Raw genomic sequence first — 17,707 nt, forward strand, 5'->3', positions numbered from 1 at the left:
GTTACCCCAACAGATTAAAGTCCAAATGATAACATACATAAATAAAACTCAAGAGTTGACATAGTAACTCCAGGCTTTAGATAGCAATTGTCCAAGAAATGAGACTACCAAGGCTTTGAAAGGTGCTGAATGTTGAGGTTTGTCAAGGAAGAGGGGGGAAAGAAGAAAAGAAGAAGCTTTAGGTTTAAGCCTTCAGAGCATCACTGCACCAGTACAGCAGTTCACAACCACCAGAGTCTGCAGCTGGGGAGCTCTCTGTCCCAGAAGAAACAAGTGCTTTGTCCTCCCAACGTCGACAGCGGCCACTGACAGTAACAGAACGGATGCACAGGACCTTGACTCTGACCAGCAGGGAAATGTAGGACAACTGGGTGCAGATACTGCCCATTTCTACCAGTTCAACTGTGCTTTAAGACTCATTGCAAAGCCTCAGCTACAAAAAGGATCATCACCTCTGGGTATCCAGCAGAAAAATAGAGTTTTAATTTCTTACTTTCTTTTTTTTTGTGTGTGTGTGTTTGTTTTAATGTTAAGATCCTGCAGTTCAGCTGTCGATCATCTCTGACAGTTCCAAGAGGAGGTCGTCCTCATCCTTCCCTGGGTCCAGATCAATTTCTGCTTCCAGTTTGCCTCCTGAGATTTCCCAAATCAGCTTCTCAAAGTCATCTTCTACAGACAAAGGTGCTTTCCCAGCCCCGGTGGAGCTCAGCCGGCGCGTCTTCACTGCCACTTGGGATGAAGCTGAAGTTGAGCTTGAGAGCTCTGACTGTGCCCCAGAGCCTGCCTGGCTTCCCACGTGCAGCTCAGGGCTTGAAGAACAAGAGAGAGTGAATCAGTGTATGGCATTACTTAACCAGAGAGGTGGTTTCTGCAAACCAGCTCTTTAAACTTCATTAATCCCTCCTACACCTCAACTTTACACATGGTTACACCATTAATCTAAGGCTACTTTTAGGGCTGACTATATCAGCAGGTACATCTTTCTGTCTGGGGATCTCTCCATGAAGACAGAACCTGGCAAAGAAAGTTTCATTTTGTGGCCAGAGACCTTTATTAATTTGACTGTAAAAAGGTTAAGAAGTTGACCTCTGGAGGCATTCAGAAACCCCACAAACTCACTGAAAGGCTGTACCAACCTCCAGCATTGGAAGGAAAGAGCCTAGTATTCCTGCTGGCTGCTAGACAACTGTTGCAGATTAATTGCTCCTTTGGACTCCTCATCTCAAACCTCCACTTTTTTCCACATGTGAAAAAAAAACCCTTATGTTTCATGTGAAAGACACAGTGATCAAGAAAAAGAACACGTGGTGGCTGTTACCTGGTTTGGGGTTTTTCTCCCCTAGGTATGGAGCTGAGGCTGTCCTCTGGCAAAGCAGGAACAATGGCCTAGGAAGAAGCAAGACAGTTCTTACGATACACAGGTAAAAGACTTCTTTGTATATTCCTCCTCTGCTCCTTCTCCCTTAGCATTGCTGAACCAAAGCACTCCTGAAGTTAGGATTCACTCAAAATACATCATGAACACTTGCACAGGGTGCCCAGAGAAGCTGTGGCTGCCCCATCCCTGGCAGTGTTCGAGGCCAGGTTGGATGCAGCTTGGAGCAAGCTGCTCTAGTGGAAGGTGTCCCTGCCCGTGTCAGGGGACTGGAACTGGATGAGCTTTAAAGCCCCTTCCAACACAAGCCACTCCACTATTCTATGATAAACTCAAGTTTACTGATGACTGTGTGTCTTTAAGAACGCAGCATTAATGGATAAAATCCTTCACAGCACAGAGAATCCCAGCAGAGTATTAATGGAAGCACTGCTATTCACCTAATAAAAAGCAGGATGGCACTACAACCATCTGACAGAGCACCTTGGGATTTCAAAGGGAACAGAGCTGTAAAACACTGCAATTTTCCATCTATTCTCCAAGAGGAGGGTAAAACTTGGGCATACATTTTACCAGGGACCCACTACTGCTTCAGACACTGTCCTTACCACAGCTGCTTTTCTAGCTGGAGGCTCCTTTGTGTCACCACCAGTGGTACTCAAGGGCTTCACAGCTGCCACGGCAGAGGGATGACTCTCGGTTGCCTTACGCTTCAGGGTATGCTTTGTGGGAGAGGTGGTTTTCTCATCTGGCACCTTCAGGCATGCCTTGGATTTGGCTAGAGGAAAAAGGAGAACTTAAGTCAGTCTTGTTCTGCCTCTGGAGAAAAAAAAAATAACCAAGAGGTTCTCTCCTATCAGTTCCATCATCCTTCTAGTTAAATAGATTTGGCCACTACATTACACTGTCATTGCCAAGATTTCCAGCAGGATCTTCCACAGAGAAAACTCTTGTTTATCAGCAAGCCATAAAAAGGAGCAAAGAAGTTGCAAAAAGGAGTCAGTTACAACATGAAAACTGCCATCTTTTTTTGAAACAATACCTAAAGGAACTCTTTTTAACACAGTCTCAACACCTACTCTTAGCTTTCCGTTCCTGGAGTGGAGCTGCCTGTTTCCCTGGTGATACAGCAGCTTCTTTCCCTGGGCTTTCAACTCCATCTTCCAGAGGTTTCACCAACGTCTTCTTCACAAAGTGATGCGCTGATCCTGAAGCTTCAGGGCTCCCTGATGGTGGAGTTTTGCCCTTGATGGGTTTTTCAGCAGAAGGTGGCACAGAAGCTGGTTCCTTCTGAAGCTTCTCTTCTTGGTGGTGTTTCAGTTGCCGCTTCTCCCTCATTATCTCTTCAAGGTTCTTCACTTGAACTTTAGAATTAGTTGTGCCCTGATCAGAGAGCTGGAAAGAAACAAAAGCAAAGGACTAATAAGACAAAAAGAAAACCTGAGTGGCAAGCCCTCTGAAATGGCTCCATGTGGAACAGAGCATGTTATGACCATTCAGATCTGACCTTTTTTTCCGTACCATGTTGCCTGTAACAAGATCCATGCTGCTTTGCTATGGGAATACAAAAGCCTGCAACTTGCAACACAGCGAGCTGCTTTAATAGAGCAGAAGGCCCTAGCTGTAATTTATTATATTCTTTTCAAGCGAGAGAAACTTGAACGAAACCATTTCTTCCACATTAACCTCACAGATTTTATCTGCTCTTAACTGGGTTTCTTATGCACTGTCAGGTGCAAGCACATTAATTCAAAGCTTGAAGATCTCAGTGTTGTCTGGAAACACTATGAAAGCAACAGACGGCTTCATTGCAGCACTTACCAAATGTGGGAAGAGCATGCAGTGAGGTGCAAAGAAAATATAGCAAAACTTACCACAAACGGTATGAATACATGTACGTCTTCACAAAGGACTCACCTCTGCAGGTGTAGAGACAGCTTTGGGAGAAGGCCTGCTCAATTCCACCACCTTCTTTTCTTCTCTTCCAGGTGCTTTAAAACAAGAACAAAACAGTAATGGTTTTATCAACAGCAGAAGTAAAGCAGCTTGGTTCCCTTTGCCTCCCTGGTGTGTTTGTTTCTTCCTGGCTAATAATGGGACAAAGGGAGAGGCTACAGCAAACAATCTAAGCAGCACTGGACCTCTCTTTCCTATCATCACATTATCTCTTTACATGGGTTATATCATCTTAACAATGAGATCTTTAATGCTCTGTCATTTTGGACAAAAAACAGCCTGCACATTATGTTGATATGTGTTCACAAACACATGTATCAGGAAGTTAACACATGCCAAAGAGGAAGGTAAATGTGGATTCAGCACAGGGAAGATCCCATATCACAAACAGACAGCAGAAAAAACACCAGAAGAGAGGAATTCAACTACAAAGCTCCTCAATAAACGAAGTTTCCAGTGGGAAATCCAGAAAAGTTATGCAATTCATGGGAAATTATATGGTTGGATATTCTGGTACTTTTTTACCTTTGCAGCCTTAACTCTTTTATCCTTTAGAATACACAGAAGGAAAAAGCAACAAGAATCCTGAGCAAACTGGATTTGCTTAACAGGGGAAGCAGGTACCAAACCATTACCTATGAGCTTGGTGATCCGTAACAGTCTCCTCCCTGCTGGGGCAGGTTCGGGTTGTGCTGGTGGAGCTGGCACATTTTCTCCACTCTGCTGCAGCCGCAGAGCTTTCTCCTGCTTGATTTCCTCCAAGGTTTTAATACGCACTTCCCCTGGCTTGGCTTTCCCCGCTGGCTCTGCCAGAGGCACTCTGCTGGGCAGAGATGGAGCCAGCACGCTCTGCTTCCTGGGCTCACCCTCAGCTTTTGTCTTGGGAGGAAGCTCTTCTGGTTTTTGCTTCTCTTCTTCCAATCGCTTCTGGTTTTTTTCAGCCAGGGCTCCTGAAAGAGTTTTGATGCGAACTGCAGGGGAAGGTTTTGCCCCCGAGTTGGGATCTTCTGCTTTACAACGCTCTTCAGGCTGGGCTTTAGCTGGAGGTTCTCCTCGTCGCTGAGAAGCTCTCTCAAGGCGAATTTCTTCCAGTGTTTTCACGTGGAACTCTCCTGTCGGCTTAGCAGCCTTCTCTGGCATCACCAAAGAAAAGCATCAGCATTTCAAGAGAGTCCAACAACATGTAAAGCCCCCCACATTTGTCACAGTACTAAGGAAAAACAGGTTTGAGTGTTCCCAAGAATGCACCTTTAAGACAGTATCTCTCTGCATAACCTTCTCCTCCTTTAAGCCACCTGTGTTTTTGCAAACCAGTGCTATCCAGAGAGCTGTGGCACAAAGCCCCATCATTGTATTTTATTTTGTTACTTTCTCAGGCTGTCTTCCTCTGTCAGCATCTCAAACCCCTGCCCCTGGCAGTGGTTCTATTCCACCTGAGCTTAAGCATCCTGCAGCTTCTGATGGCTCGCAGCAGCAACATGAAACCTTGAGGCACAAGTGGAAAGCACACACAGAGCCAGAGCCAGATCTCTGACAGCAGCCAGCAGGGCAGGTTCAGCACTCGAGCAAGAGGAATCAGGCAGATCACTTAAATTCACTTTTAGGACTGTCTGGAAGTTTATGGAATGAAAAAAGGGGAAGGCCTATTTAATACCCAGTTATTACCTGTCTCTGTGCTGGTCTGTTCAGAGGGCAATCCTAGCCTCTCCTTCAGAGACTTGGGGACTTGAACTACAAGACAGAAAAGAAAGAGTCAGGGAGAGTGCATAAACCTCAATTTTGTGTTCACATTTTGAAATGAGACAGGACATCACTGGGATTCCAAGTTACCCCAAGCCCTCAACCAAGACACATAAAGAACCATTAGAAGAAAGGACAAACAGAAAACCTAACCCAGACAATCTGCACATCAAATCCAGATGTCAGGTTAGTGGCTGTACCTCTCTTGGGGGCTTTGTCAGCATTCTCCAGCATGTCTATCTTCTTCCCCAGCCTTTCAGTAAGGTTGCGCTTCAGTGGAATGACACTTTTGGCAGCTTCAAAGAGACAGGAAACAAGAAATACTTTAAGAACATTTATCAGGAGGATGATTTGAGAACACTCAGCCATAGATTTCAGTTCTTCCAGGTATATTTTCTTGTATTTGCCTCTCAGTTGCTAAAACAATTTGCCATTTCTGCAGTCAGTACAGATCTCTTCCAAAACGTATTTTCCTCCTTCATACAGCAAATAAAACCCCTCAAACCCAGTCACATTTAGATAAGGGCACCCAAACCACAGCTCACAAAAAGCTCTTACCTGTGGAGGCTTTCCGTTTGCTCAGTCTCTCAGCAATGTTCAGCTGAATCACAGGCTCCTCCCCTAAAACAAAGGGTAATGTCTAGCACACAGAAACCAGGAGCCAGTAAAAGCATTGTCTTTCTAGCCTATGTCCCCAAAAGACACTCTTCTTGTAGCCAAAACAACACAAGTGGATGGCTACCAGTAGCAGCTCTACACCTTTTTGCCTTTAAAAGGTATTTGTGTGGATTTAAACACTACCATTTGTATCACTCATATCACTACTGTATGCAACTGCCACTGTCAGCCTCTTCAATGCTTCAGAAACCGGCTACCTGCATAACACCATCTTCTAGAGGTCTTCCCTTCCATTTGTCCCCAGTTATCCCTTCATTTGCACACTGACACTTGTTTTGACATCAACTTCTCTCTCTGCACTTCACCCCAGCACCAATCCTCTCACACGCTGTCAACACATGCACTCATTCACAAATCTCACTCAACTTCTCAACTAAAGTCAAATTAAGCACGTTTGAGAGTCTGTAGGATGGTGCTAATGTATGATTAGCTATGGCTTGAAGTCAGGCTGTTAAACACACTTCTTGATCTCTTACTGCAGCACAACTGAGCACCTACAAATGCTAAATCTTTTCCTTTAAGGATAAAAGCATAGTTTTAATGAGAAAAATTCAACCAGCAGACTGTCTGAATTATCTTCATTATTAGTTAAGCTTTTGGTTTAGGAGACATGCAATGGCAATGAGAGTATTCACTGTTACCTTGCTTTGCAGACAGCGTCACAGTTCTCACTACTGTTCGTACATTCTCCTTTTCTGGCACAGGAATAGTCCGAGATTGGAGGGGATGAACAGAAATTCCTGAAGGACCTTCTGGATCGGAGCAAGCAAAAGAGAAGGATGTTTAGGAAAAGAATCCAACCAAACAGAACTATCACAAAGACCAAAGCCATTAGTTATTCATTCCTGTCAAACGTACAATGACCAGTGCATTTTTGCCTCTGATTTGCCCTTGGACTTCCAATCCAGAATACCAGCTCTCTGGACACATGCCAAAGCAGCTCAAGACCTCCAGCTAAACACGGAATTCGGGCCCTCAAGCAACTCTCAGCTGCAATCATCTCCCGTCCTGATCCCAACACTGCAAAAGGTTGTATTCCCCACTGCACAGCCAACTATCCACAGAGTATCAGAAGGATGAGAAAAGGCAGAAGTGAAAGAAACAGGGGCTACTAACTCACCACCTTGTTTTTTTGTTTTCTCCTTTAGTTTCTTCAATTTGATTTCTTCAAGCGTTTTTATTCCGAAATTCAAATTATCATCTGAAAACACAAACCAGGCTCTGAGAAACTGAGGCTGAAAGGCACACACAGAGCCTCCAGCTTCTACCAGCTCAGAACCTTCCCAAAGTGTTTTGAATAAACCCTGCCAACACTCCCCTCAAGTAAAAAAAAAAAAGCTATACAACAGATGGCACTTTGGTAAAGAATTGGCACCTTTCTCCTCCCACCTTATAGGGTAAAACCTACAGTTTGCAGTATTTTAATCCATCTACATATTAGATTCCTCTGTCATTAGATATGGCTTTCTACTGCTTGGAAGGACACATTTGCAGGCTTTGCAACTCCACTCTGTGGCTCTATTTTGTTCTATAGAAGTAAACAAGGAGGAGTTTACCTGTCTGAGCAAGGTACACGTGACATCATTAGACAGGAATGAGCTCATGGGAATACCTGACTGCTGACCCTGTGTTCTAATGCAGTTTTAGAACATACTTTTAAGTTCACTGCAAAATTCTCCTTCCAATCCCCCCTATTAGAGCTGTTGGGATACCTTGCTTGGAATTAGCACTGGATTTCCTAGTGGAAATTATCCGCAATCCATTATGGGTTTCTGTTGTTGGTTGCTGGATGGCCATTTTAATGTCATCTCCTTCTTCAGAAAGCTGGTCTGAAAAGCAAAAATAAACCTATTCAGTTGCAGAATAGGGATTAGATGGGATTTCTCATGCTTATGCAGCTCACCCAATGACATTTCAGTCCACGATCCACTACACAATTCAGGTATTCTGTGATTTAAACATTCACTTAAGAGAAAAAATGCTCACCATCATCATCTTCATCATCATCTGCAGCATTGATTACAACTGGGGGATGTGTAGGACTTGGGACATTTTCAGAGTTTTCCACTTTCATCACCCCCCTCAGCTGGGGAGAGGGATTTGACTGAACAGAAAGTTTGTTTTGCTGCAGTGACATCTGAGGCATTTTAGCATCATCTTCCACAGACTCAGGTGGACTTGGAAGTGTAGCTAGAGGAAGAGGAAGAGCAGCTCTTATGCAACCATTTAGAACTTTGACCCCAATGTTGCACTCACTGTGTAGATATGGCAGATAATCCAGCTGACTACTGAATTCAGAGTTCCCTGCTCCCCAACCCAGGTTACACTATGAGCAATGTTTCCCTTCATGCAGAGATCTCAAGCCCCACCACCCAGAAAGGATTAAATGAGGGGAAAGCAACCTGAAAGGCAAAGATCCCACAAAGCACAGAGAAGCTGAGCATGAAAGAAAAGATTAAATACCAGAATGACATGCTGTTTAGCTGAGCACCTGACTGCAGCCTTCTCCTTGCCCTCATAAACTAGCAGTTCCTTTATGAGTTCTATGGCATTGTACCCACTCATAAGCAATACTCAAGATTAACTACTTAATCTTTCAAGAAGGACCCAAGAAACTCACTTTTGCTCGGAGGTAAGAAGAGTCCATCAACGTAACGTCCTTTGGTGTGATGAAAAGCGCAGTTGGATTTTTGGCAGCCCACTGGCTGGTTCTCCCAGTAGCAAGGAATCTCACTGCGCTTCTTCTGAGGACAAAAAGAAAGCAAAGCTTGTGGTGACGCTCACCTTGATTTGCAAAGAGACATTTCCCACCACAAGTGGATCAGAGACAGGCTGTGCAGTGCTGAAACACCACTCCAAAGGTCAATTTATCACTAGAAGTACTTTAGCTATAACAATTTAGCCTTAGCTAAGCTTAGCTGTACCAACAAGTTATTACCTACCTTTCCTACCCAGTCTGAGCAGACAGGCACTCTCGCACATCAATTCACATGGGATAAATTAATGCAAGGTGCAAAATACTGGGATTATTCAGAGAGGAAAATGTCTTCAATTGCCTAATTAAATCTACCAAAGTTTATCTTCAGAGCCTTGGTTCCTTCCCATGTTTTCTCTCCCTAACCTGTACTACCCCAAGGGGTTACAATGGCATCAGATTAAACCCAGGGGCCACTGTAAAGCCCAGCCCTCAGGAGGTGAGTGCAGGCTGCTTGCTGCCACCCTGCTCTACCACATTTAAGCAGTCATATCAATGTGGTTGCCGTTTCCTCTTAAGAGCATAATGTCAGCACCTAATACAACAATTTCGTGCTGAGATACGCATAAGAAATTGATCTTTTCCTTTCCCAACTTCCTCCTGCCCCCCAGCATCATTTTAAAGCAATGCAAAAGCACATTCAGTCCACCTACAGCAATGGAAAACTGCTTTCAGCGATTTATTTTGAGAACATATCTTTAGGCACACTCACGTCGATTTCCATGTGTCTGAACCTGCAGATATTCCTGAAACAGCGACCCTCTTGCCAGAGTGTGCAGACTGTTTCATTTCCCAGAGCAGCTTCACAGTGGCGGAAGGAGCAGCTGTCTCCCTGGAGCCAAAAGGGAATCAAAAAGGTAAATGAAATGGTACAGCCTAAAAAAGATACCCATGATCTCAGAACTGGCAGCCAAAACTAACTGCTTATTAAGTTAACAGGAGTCTGTGGGTTTAGTCCCACTCTTCCCCCTCCTCTCTTAAAACTACAAAGAAAATAGAAACTGAGCCCAAAGCAAAAGAAACCCAAACATACCTTGTTACACGTGGAATAGAAATAGAAGTAGCAGTCATCTCCTTGGTTAGACATAATGGACAAAGCCTTAGTATGGTTCTACAGGTTCACTCAATAGGGACTTCCTCCAGTCTTCCAGTCTGAAGCTGGCTTCACTTTCTTGGACTGAAATCTTCTACTGTCTTGATCAGTGAAATCTTCTTTTTTAAAGTAACCCTAAAGGAAGGCATCAAGTGAAAAATAATGGAGAAATGTGCATTTTTCCAGCTGCTTCCTGCTAACAAAATTAGTCTCTTAGGAGGGGGCAACATCTTGAAATCAGCTGGTTACAAAACTATCCCAATACTAAGTGAAACTGAATGGGTTTTGTCAGCAAGCATTTTCTTCTGTGTCCCTAGCAATAGTTACATGCCTTAGAGCACAAGACACTACTGCTGGAAGCCCAAGTCTTAAAAATGTGGTCATACATTTGAGTTATCAGTCAATGGTTAACTAGTAATTCTTATAAAATATAAGTGACACAGTAAGCTTTCTATTCCCATCCCCACAGATCTCCCTGTTCACATACCTGGCCAACTTCAGCAAAGAAGATACTGATCTTCAAAGACTTCCAGTTAACTTCTCCTGTAGGCCGAACCAACACTGAATCCGTGAATTAATAATAAAGGGGTAGAAAGACTTTTCCTCCTCACATTGCCAAGGGAACCTCTCATCCACAATTCAAACATAGGATGTGCTTTTAAACATCTTACAACTAATGGAGGAAGCAAGTCCATTGGAATACTGTCAGACTGGAGACAGCCAGGGTTAGTTAGCTCTTCAAAACAGGAAAACACCAAAAAAAAGAGGAAAAAAAAACAAAAACAAAAAACCAAAAAAAAAAACAACCCAGGGCATTTAAAGATGAACTTGTGATTCAAAGTGGCTGCAAAAATGAGGCTCCATCTTCCACAGCCGGGCAACTGCCATTTTAATTTGGTTTGGTTTTTAATTTAAAATGCAGTAAAGTTGCAATTTCTGGTCTTCAAGATTTCTTCACCTATTAAGAAAACACAAAAATCTTCCCCCATCTTTATGACCTGTACAGCAAAAAACAGACTTTGTGTGTATAAATCCACAAATATGTATATCCATACACATCCGTGTTTATACACACAGCAAGAGTGAGGGGTAACAAAGTCAGGAAAGGTGAGAGGAAAAATGTGAATTTTGGGCTATCTGCCACAGAGGAATGCAAACAAAGTCTCTCTTTGGAGGGAACTGGCAAAAATCAAAGATCTACGGAATATTTTGATGACTATGCCTTTGAGGCTGATGCTTTTAATAGAAAGAAATATGGAACAGGAGTGATCTGAGGCCAGCACACAAAGATGCATAGGTCTGTACATGCATACAGTGGAAACACACACACGTGCACAGTACATGTTGTATGATATCCGAGTGGAGAACAGCTCTGAGCCCCCATCAGCCACGTCGAGTTGCAATCAATCACCAGCAGGAAGGCAGCAGGTCAGGGTATGACAAGCTCTGGGAAGCAGGGAAATGTTCACTTGGCCAGTGGCATGGCTGCATGATACTAACAATTTGGAATTCCTTTGGTTTTAGGAAATAATTTGTTTTCTTTTCATAGCAGAGCAAACACTATGAATTGCCATCATATGCTGGTCCCTAATCCATATATCCATCATTAGCCACTGGTGTAATATCATGGGAGGCTTGGAAAGATGACTTAGGTCCAATTCAACAGGGATGATTTTTTGGTGCCACCAGAGCTGAACTGATTTTATTTAGCTACAAGCAATTTGTTTTTTTTTTTAATGTGAAGTCAGATGCTGTGATTCTTATTTAAGATACTAAATGCCACAAAACCTGCAACCAGACCAGATAAAGTTCAATTTTAAGTGATTGTGACCCCTTTCACTAAAATGCTGCACACTTCTGTGCAAAGTGTTTCTGAGCCTTTTGGACAAAACTGAACGAAATAGTTCTTACAAATTAAGAATAAAAGGTTGGAACCTTTTTACTCACACAAACACTAGTGAATTTCCCAGGATAATTTTTTTTTTTTTTTGCAGGGAATTTTCCCAAATCTAAAACAAAGAGAGCAAAAGTTGGGTTCTCATATTAGTTACTGGGTTTTGACCGCTTGACAGAGGGAATAAGAGCAGTGGTTAAGTGCAAGGGCTTCTTCCCTTCCTCAGTATCGATGGGACTATTTGCTTTTGACCTTTAGCACCTTCCAAAACAGACTTGGTGTCATACAGATCCCTGTGCATCTACTGCTAAAAATTACTGGTGCTCCTTCATGGAGAGCTTTGCCAAGAAGCCTTTCTCCAAACGTGTTCCAAATACCATTGATAGTTCAATGAGATTTCAAGCACGACTCCCGAGTCTGCACAAGCCAACAAGGAAATAGATGGCAATTGAGGACCACTGCTTTGCTGAGCAGAGGCATTCAAACACAAATGGGAAGGAATTCACAGTCTAGAAGCATTTCTTTTCCCTAGGACGTGAAGGACGCCTGTACAATGCAACATTACTTTATCCACCACCATGGGGGAGAAAAGAAAACCCCTTGGAGCAGCTCAGCACTTTGTTTGCTGCCTTCTATATTCCTGAGCAGACTTCAAGAGCTGTTCAGAATGTGAATGGATCTTGTTTAAGGAATGGGAAAAAAGCAAAACTTTAAAAGAAACACAAGAGAAAAACCACCAAATTTCCCACCCACACACACAAAAAAAGGAAAGAAATAATCCTTTCATTTTAAAAAAGGTTAACTTAAAACCTCTTCTGGTTTCTTTTTTTAACCTTGGAGCAGTTAACACACACCCTGAGCACTAAGCAGAGATCAACTGAACTAACCCCTGAAACTCTTGAGTACAAATGAGTAACTCTGGAGCACTCAGCAGGTCTCTCATGGAAGCTGATGAGAATTTTAAACCCTTTTTTTTTTTCCCCTCCAGAAATCTATCCAAGATTTTGTTTGAAGAGATTCTGAATTCCTTTAGGAAAAATAAAAGAACTACAGATGCAGTAGGGGTGGGGGTCAGGGTTTTTCGTGTCAACAAGTACTATAAAGTCTACCTTTGACCAAGGGAGGATAAATGCACAAGGAGAGTTTGCAGTTTGTTTTACAAGCCTGTCATTCTTGGAAGTGAAGAAACAGCCCTACTCCCTGGTCTGACCCTCCAGCTTGCTGCCCTGCTTTTGTCCTGGATCAAGGAGCAAGAAGGGAACAGGATGGTTTGTCACTCCAACAAATGCATGAGGGAAGTACTACTGCACCTGCCTATGGGCACTTTCTGGTTATAAGGTATGAGGTATTTCACTTGGACAGTCTCTCTTGCTGCTCTTCCTTGTGCCTTTAACCTCTTAAAAGATAATAAAGATGCTTAACACCCGTGTTTGTTAGAATAGCTGGATGACAAGGAAGGAGGAGCACCAGGAACTGAAGTGCAGAACAACCTCTTGCTAAAACATCTCACTCTCTCTGTAAATCTAAAGCTTGTTTGTCCAAAGCAGAATACTCAACATTCCTACTCTTTACATTTCTTCTAGTCAACTCCAGCTGTTAAATGCTGCCTAAACATGGATTGCAGGCATGTGCTGAGTGAGGGTGACAGCACTCAAGAGCCTTGCAGAGCAAAGACCACAAGGCTGCAGCCAAGAAAGCAAAGGTGAAAGCAGATGGATTGGCCCAGCTTCCTCTGCCACCGAGTCAGGATCATCTTTCATCGTGATCTCTAAAAGTCAGAGCCATGAGTTGTGGTGTGAGTTACTACTACTGGGAAGGCACAGCTGCCCCTCACTAGAGCAATTCTGTTTGAAGATGTGCCACTTCAGGGATCTGATTGAGGACATTCTTCCTTAAAAGAGGCAAATCACGTCTGTTCCTAAAAGATCTGACTGGCTGTCAAAGAATAACCCTGAACTGAATACAGATGCAGAAGGAATTATTCAAAGCAAGGATCTAGTGATGTGGCCAAGACAAAGCATTCAGATCTGAGCTCTGTAAAAGAATCGGTTTCACCCATCTCCCAGTCCAAGAATGACAATAATGCCTTCAAGCTGAAACTTTCTACACGCTCTGCAAAGCTAGAAGGACTGATGGCAGCGGTTGATTAAGAACTATAGTTCTCCACTGGCCTCTACCTGCAGGCCAAGAATCCTGCACCCATCAGACACTTGGGACTACTGGAATGAACTGAGAATAGCCCCATTCTTCCTCAGGGAAGGATGCTGCTCCACCTTCTGGTTTAAAGTCACTTTAACACATAAAAGGTAATGAAAGGTTCACTGAAGAGCAATTTCCTGCTTCAAGTGATCCTGTAGAAGACGGTTTGAGTGCTGGAGCTCCTGAAGAATTTGGTGGGCCTTAGCAGCATGAGCAAGGAAATCTCTTAAGTGCCTGCTAACCTGTTCTCAGTGCTCCTGTGCTCAAGTCATTAGTTTTAACCTAGCACTGTGTGCACAAGCTCAGTGGTGTTGTCAGGAGCTGGAAAGCCAGTAAGGGATTAAGGGAAAGCCACACATGAATTTGGTAACTTGGTTCTTGTAGGACACTTCCTACTGCACAAGTTTTAGTAAAGCCAGGGGGAAGGAGCTGCTTTCTAAAAAGGGACTCCTGGTGGTGCAGTGTATCCAAAGATCTCCAGTGGGCCATCACTGTCAGGCTGTCCGCGGTTGGTTCATGGTCCACATATCAACAGTTAAATGTGTTTTTTTGTGCTTTGCTTTCTCCAAAGCCATGGAAAAAGTTTCTTCTACAATGCCATCGGTCACATCAGAGAATTGAAAGGTCTAGTGCTACAATCTGTATGAACTTCTAATAAGTTGGCCTTCAAAAAGAGTATCTTCAATACTGAGTTTTATAATAGTTCTTTTTATCTGTTATTTAAGTGCATTTTTGTATCTGAGCTCCTTCAGAGCAGCATGAGGTTGAGAGTCTTGAGTCCCATGGCCAAGATTCATGTCTTTTCTCCTACCAAGCACACATTCAGTAGGCAAAGACAGAACAGGAACAACCAAGCCTGGAGATGTTAAAGCACAACTACGCCTATCTTAGCTCAATACATCACCTTCACAGAGCAAAAATTCATGAGGAACAGCAGAAAAACCCAGAAGTGCTTCCCAAGTTTCAGGTTACCAGCAGCACCATCACAGAGGTCCAAGACATATGGTCTGCAAGCGTTGCTCAAGTCCTGAGGCAAGTCCCTGCTCAACAATGCAAGGGAGTGTGCCAGGTATGTTGGGGGTCAACTGAGAAGTTTCACACAACAGATGCATTTGTCCTAATTTCTGGCATCATAAGGCTTTCGGCAGTATTGCTTTCATGAAGTAAACTCCCTCTATCTTCTCCAGATGCTCCAACTGCAACTGCAACGGCTGTGCCAGTATGAGCCATATCCATGGCCAATCTCTTTGACAGCTCCCGTTTCCCCAGGCACATTTGCAGTCCACTCAACCTCCTCTTCCAGCTGAAACACCAGCCCGCTGGCTCTGCCACAGCATCACTGCCAACATGAGAGCTTCGAATACACATCAACCTCCCGCTGCTAACACCCCTGTTAGCACATCATCAGGGAGATGGATCACACACTCTGCATGGAGATGTCACCAAGGAGTCAGTGTCCCCAGACAAGTACCTGGCTTGCCATGGATGGTGTGGGGTCTTTTTGTGTCCCACAAGGAAGCTCCTTCCATCCTGCTCAGACACCAGGCATGACAGCAGCACACGCAGGTGTAACAGTACCTGCAGGTCCCAAATCCCTAACCGATTTTTACATAGCACCAATTTTTAATGTGGTGGCTTTCCCTTAATGCATAACCCCTTCCTTCCTATATTTTTAGTGGGTGGCTCTCTATTATTCTCTCTGTCCACCAGCTTTTCCTTCTAGTTGTCCCAATGGCCATCACGAATCCATTCCAAAGCAAGGAGACTGCTAAAGCTGCTACAGCGGCTCCTGGGTGAGACTGGGATACTTAGAAATAGAGAAAGAACAAGGGTCTTTTAGCTGAAACCAACACCAGGCCCTGGCAGCAATTTACTGTGATGATTCATCTCTCTCCCCAAGTGTTGTATTAAAGCTCAAAAAGAACCAACTTCCCCTGGAAGCAGCCATTTGGAAAGGTGCCATTTGAGCTGAGAAGCGACAGCAAGAGGAAGTTTTCTCCAGACTGGCTTTCCTCCTGGAACACCTCACTATCCAGCAAGAAATCCAGCCTATCTATTCAGTTTGAGCATTTTCAGGTGTGTCCAAATTCACCCGGGTGCCACAGTGGTGCTTCTGATACTCTTTCAACCCCCCCGTCCTCAGGAGATCTTCTTTTAACAGTCAAATAACACAGTGGTTTAGATTAGAAGCACGGATGGCCCAGAGCTCTATCTCAGCATCCACCCCAGAACACCAGCTCTGGGAACACTCCATGAGCCCCCAGTACTGATCCCTGCAACAGCAAAAATCACCTTCCACTTGCATTATGAACATCAACGTAAGAAAACAGAAACCTCTCGGATCCAATTCTTAACAAACAAATGTCACCCAACTGGGTTCTTTTAAGCAACCTAAAGGAGAAATTAAGATGACAACCGGGTGCATCCAGAGTTAGTCAGATCCTGAAGGCAATTAGTTCCTTTAGGAAACGGAGGAGCAATTTGTCAGATGACTACATTACAGCACGCCCCTTATACGCATTGCTACAGAAGGAAGGCACAAGGGTTTAACTGACAAAAGCATACATTTGTAAAGCACCTGCACTGGGATCTTCAACTCGAACAACCGAACCCTCCCGGGACTACCCAAGCTTTCCATTTCCCGGGGGACCACCGGCACGGGGCGGACGGGGCACAGCCAGGCCCTACAGAAGGGCTAACGGCAGAGGGGAGGGCCGGGGTAGGGAACAGGAGAGCTGCGGGCCTGTAATGGGGGAGCGGGGCCTGGGGCCTACCTCGAGCACAGGGGAAGCACTCCCCGTCCCCAAAGTCCCGCGGCGCCGAGGCTGGGGAGAACGCCTCCTCCCCCCTCCCGCTGCCTACGGAGAACCCGAACTGCCCCAGCACCCCCCTTCCACTGCCTACAGACACCCCGATGTGGAGGGCTCAGGGCCGCCCACCCCGCCGGGCCCGGGGGCCGCGGCCTGCTTCCTCTGAGGGGAGCGCAGAGGACCCGGTGCTGGTGAGAGGCCATTCCCCAGCCCCTGCGGTCTACGAACGGCTCTAGTTACCGGCGAGCGGGGACTTTACCGAACCCCAGGGGACAGCCTCTGCCGCCGCCGCCGCGTCGCCTCGATCCGCCGGGGCCGCCGCTCGGGCTCTTGCCTTCCCCGCTGCCAGCCTCAAAGATGGCGCCGGGGGCCAGGGCTACCTCAGCCACCCGCTGCCAAGATGGCGGGCGGAGCGGCTTCACGCCCGCCACTTCCGGCCGCTGGAATCGGCTGGGGCGGAGCTCCGCCACTGAGGCTGCACAGAGGGGCGGGCGGCGCCGATAAACAAGGCGGGCGGGCAGGAAGCGTAAACAGATAAGCGGCCGGGCGGGTTTTTTGCCCTTTTCTCCTCCGAGGAATCGCAGCGTTTCCTTTAGCTCCAGACAAATCCCTTCGCCATGGTGGGAATGGGATAATTTCTCCCCTCCCCTCCTTTCTAGCCCGGCTGCGGTGCCCTGCACCCGGCTTCCAGTCAGGGTGTGCGCCCTGCCCATCATGGCGCCAGGCTGGGGTGTCTGAGGGAGCCATCTCCTTCCTTGTGGCAGTGCCTCACCTCAGAGCTGCTCTTTCCAAGCTGGACGCTCTATTATGTTTTAAGCCTCTTTTCCCAGTGCTCACCCTGGGCCTTGGGAACACCTCTGAGGTCCTGGCAAAGGCAGGCTCCATGGTAGCCCATAGACCTCCACCTGCCTCCCTCAGCTTCCCTCCATGCTGGTGTCCCGGGTGGTACAAGAGGGCATGGGCACTGCCCACAGAAAGCAGGGCTGAGGCTGCACAGGGAAGCTTTTCCACCATGTTCGTGTCACCCAGCTCCACAGGTCGGTGTGGGCAAGGTTTGGATTGAGCCCCATCCCTTCAGCCTCCCCCAGCTCCATCTTCTCCTCATGGCTTGGCCTTGGTGTTACTATAGACGCAGAGGAGCAACCAGCCCTCCATTGAAGGCAGGGAGTCAAACAGCCCCAGTGCAATCAATACGTTTGGGAATCGA

At 45.5% G+C, this 17,707-nt stretch overlaps 1 protein-coding gene across 6 annotated transcripts; it reads right to left on the reverse strand.

Moving 5' to 3' along the window:
* Window positions 1-517: 517 nt before the first annotated feature.
* Window positions 518-16,888, reverse strand: ZC3H11A (zinc finger CCCH-type containing 11A). 6 transcript variants are annotated; one of them, XM_057400782.1, is made up of 18 exons: window positions 16,741-16,888; window positions 10,085-10,140; window positions 9,538-9,732; window positions 9,217-9,336; window positions 8,370-8,493; window positions 7,736-7,939; window positions 7,462-7,578; window positions 6,870-6,950; window positions 6,391-6,501; window positions 5,630-5,692; window positions 5,272-5,367; window positions 4,997-5,062; window positions 3,967-4,464; window positions 3,293-3,366; window positions 2,455-2,770; window positions 1,984-2,153; window positions 1,319-1,386; window positions 518-809 (listed from the first exon to the last, which is right to left on the reverse strand). In XM_057400782.1, exons 3-18 carry the CDS (start codon window positions 9,589-9,591, stop codon window positions 545-547), a joined length of 2,427 nt encoding a protein of 808 aa, XP_057256765.1. In that variant the 5' UTR covers window positions 9,592-9,732; window positions 10,085-10,140; window positions 16,741-16,888; the 3' UTR covers window positions 518-544. The 6 variants fall into 6 exon arrangements, with proteins under 6 accessions (XP_057256765.1, XP_057256766.1, XP_057256769.1 ...); XM_057400783.1 differs by having other exon boundaries at window positions 16,760-16,850; XM_057400786.1 differs by lacking the exon at window positions 16,741-16,888 and having other exon boundaries at window positions 6,391-6,498; window positions 6,873-6,950; window positions 10,085-12,251.
* Between the last annotated feature and the right edge of the window lie 819 nt (window positions 16,889-17,707).

Source organism: Pezoporus wallicus, unplaced genomic scaffold (assembly GCF_028554395.1).
Source record: "Pezoporus wallicus isolate ANWC-B61680 ecotype Strahan unplaced genomic scaffold, APGP_CSIRO_Pwel_v1 scaffold_7736, whole genome shotgun sequence".
Classification (NCBI taxonomy): domain Eukaryota; kingdom Metazoa; phylum Chordata; class Aves; order Psittaciformes; family Psittacidae; genus Pezoporus; species Pezoporus wallicus.

Excerpts from the sequence above, each read along its gene's own strand:
- ZC3H11A (XM_057400782.1), bottom strand. The coding sequence starts at position 9,591 with ATGTCTAACCAAGGAGATGACTGCTACTTCTATTTCTATTCCACGTGT. Across the intron at positions 8,494-9,216 it reads TCAGACACATGGAAATCGAC|AAGAAGCGCAGTGAGATTCC; the intron begins GTGAGTGTGCCT and ends TTTTGTCCTCAG. Across the intron at positions 4,465-4,996 it reads ACAGACCAGCACAGAGACAG|AGAAGGCTGCTAAGCCGACA; the intron begins GTAATAACTGGG and ends TGGTGATGCCAG.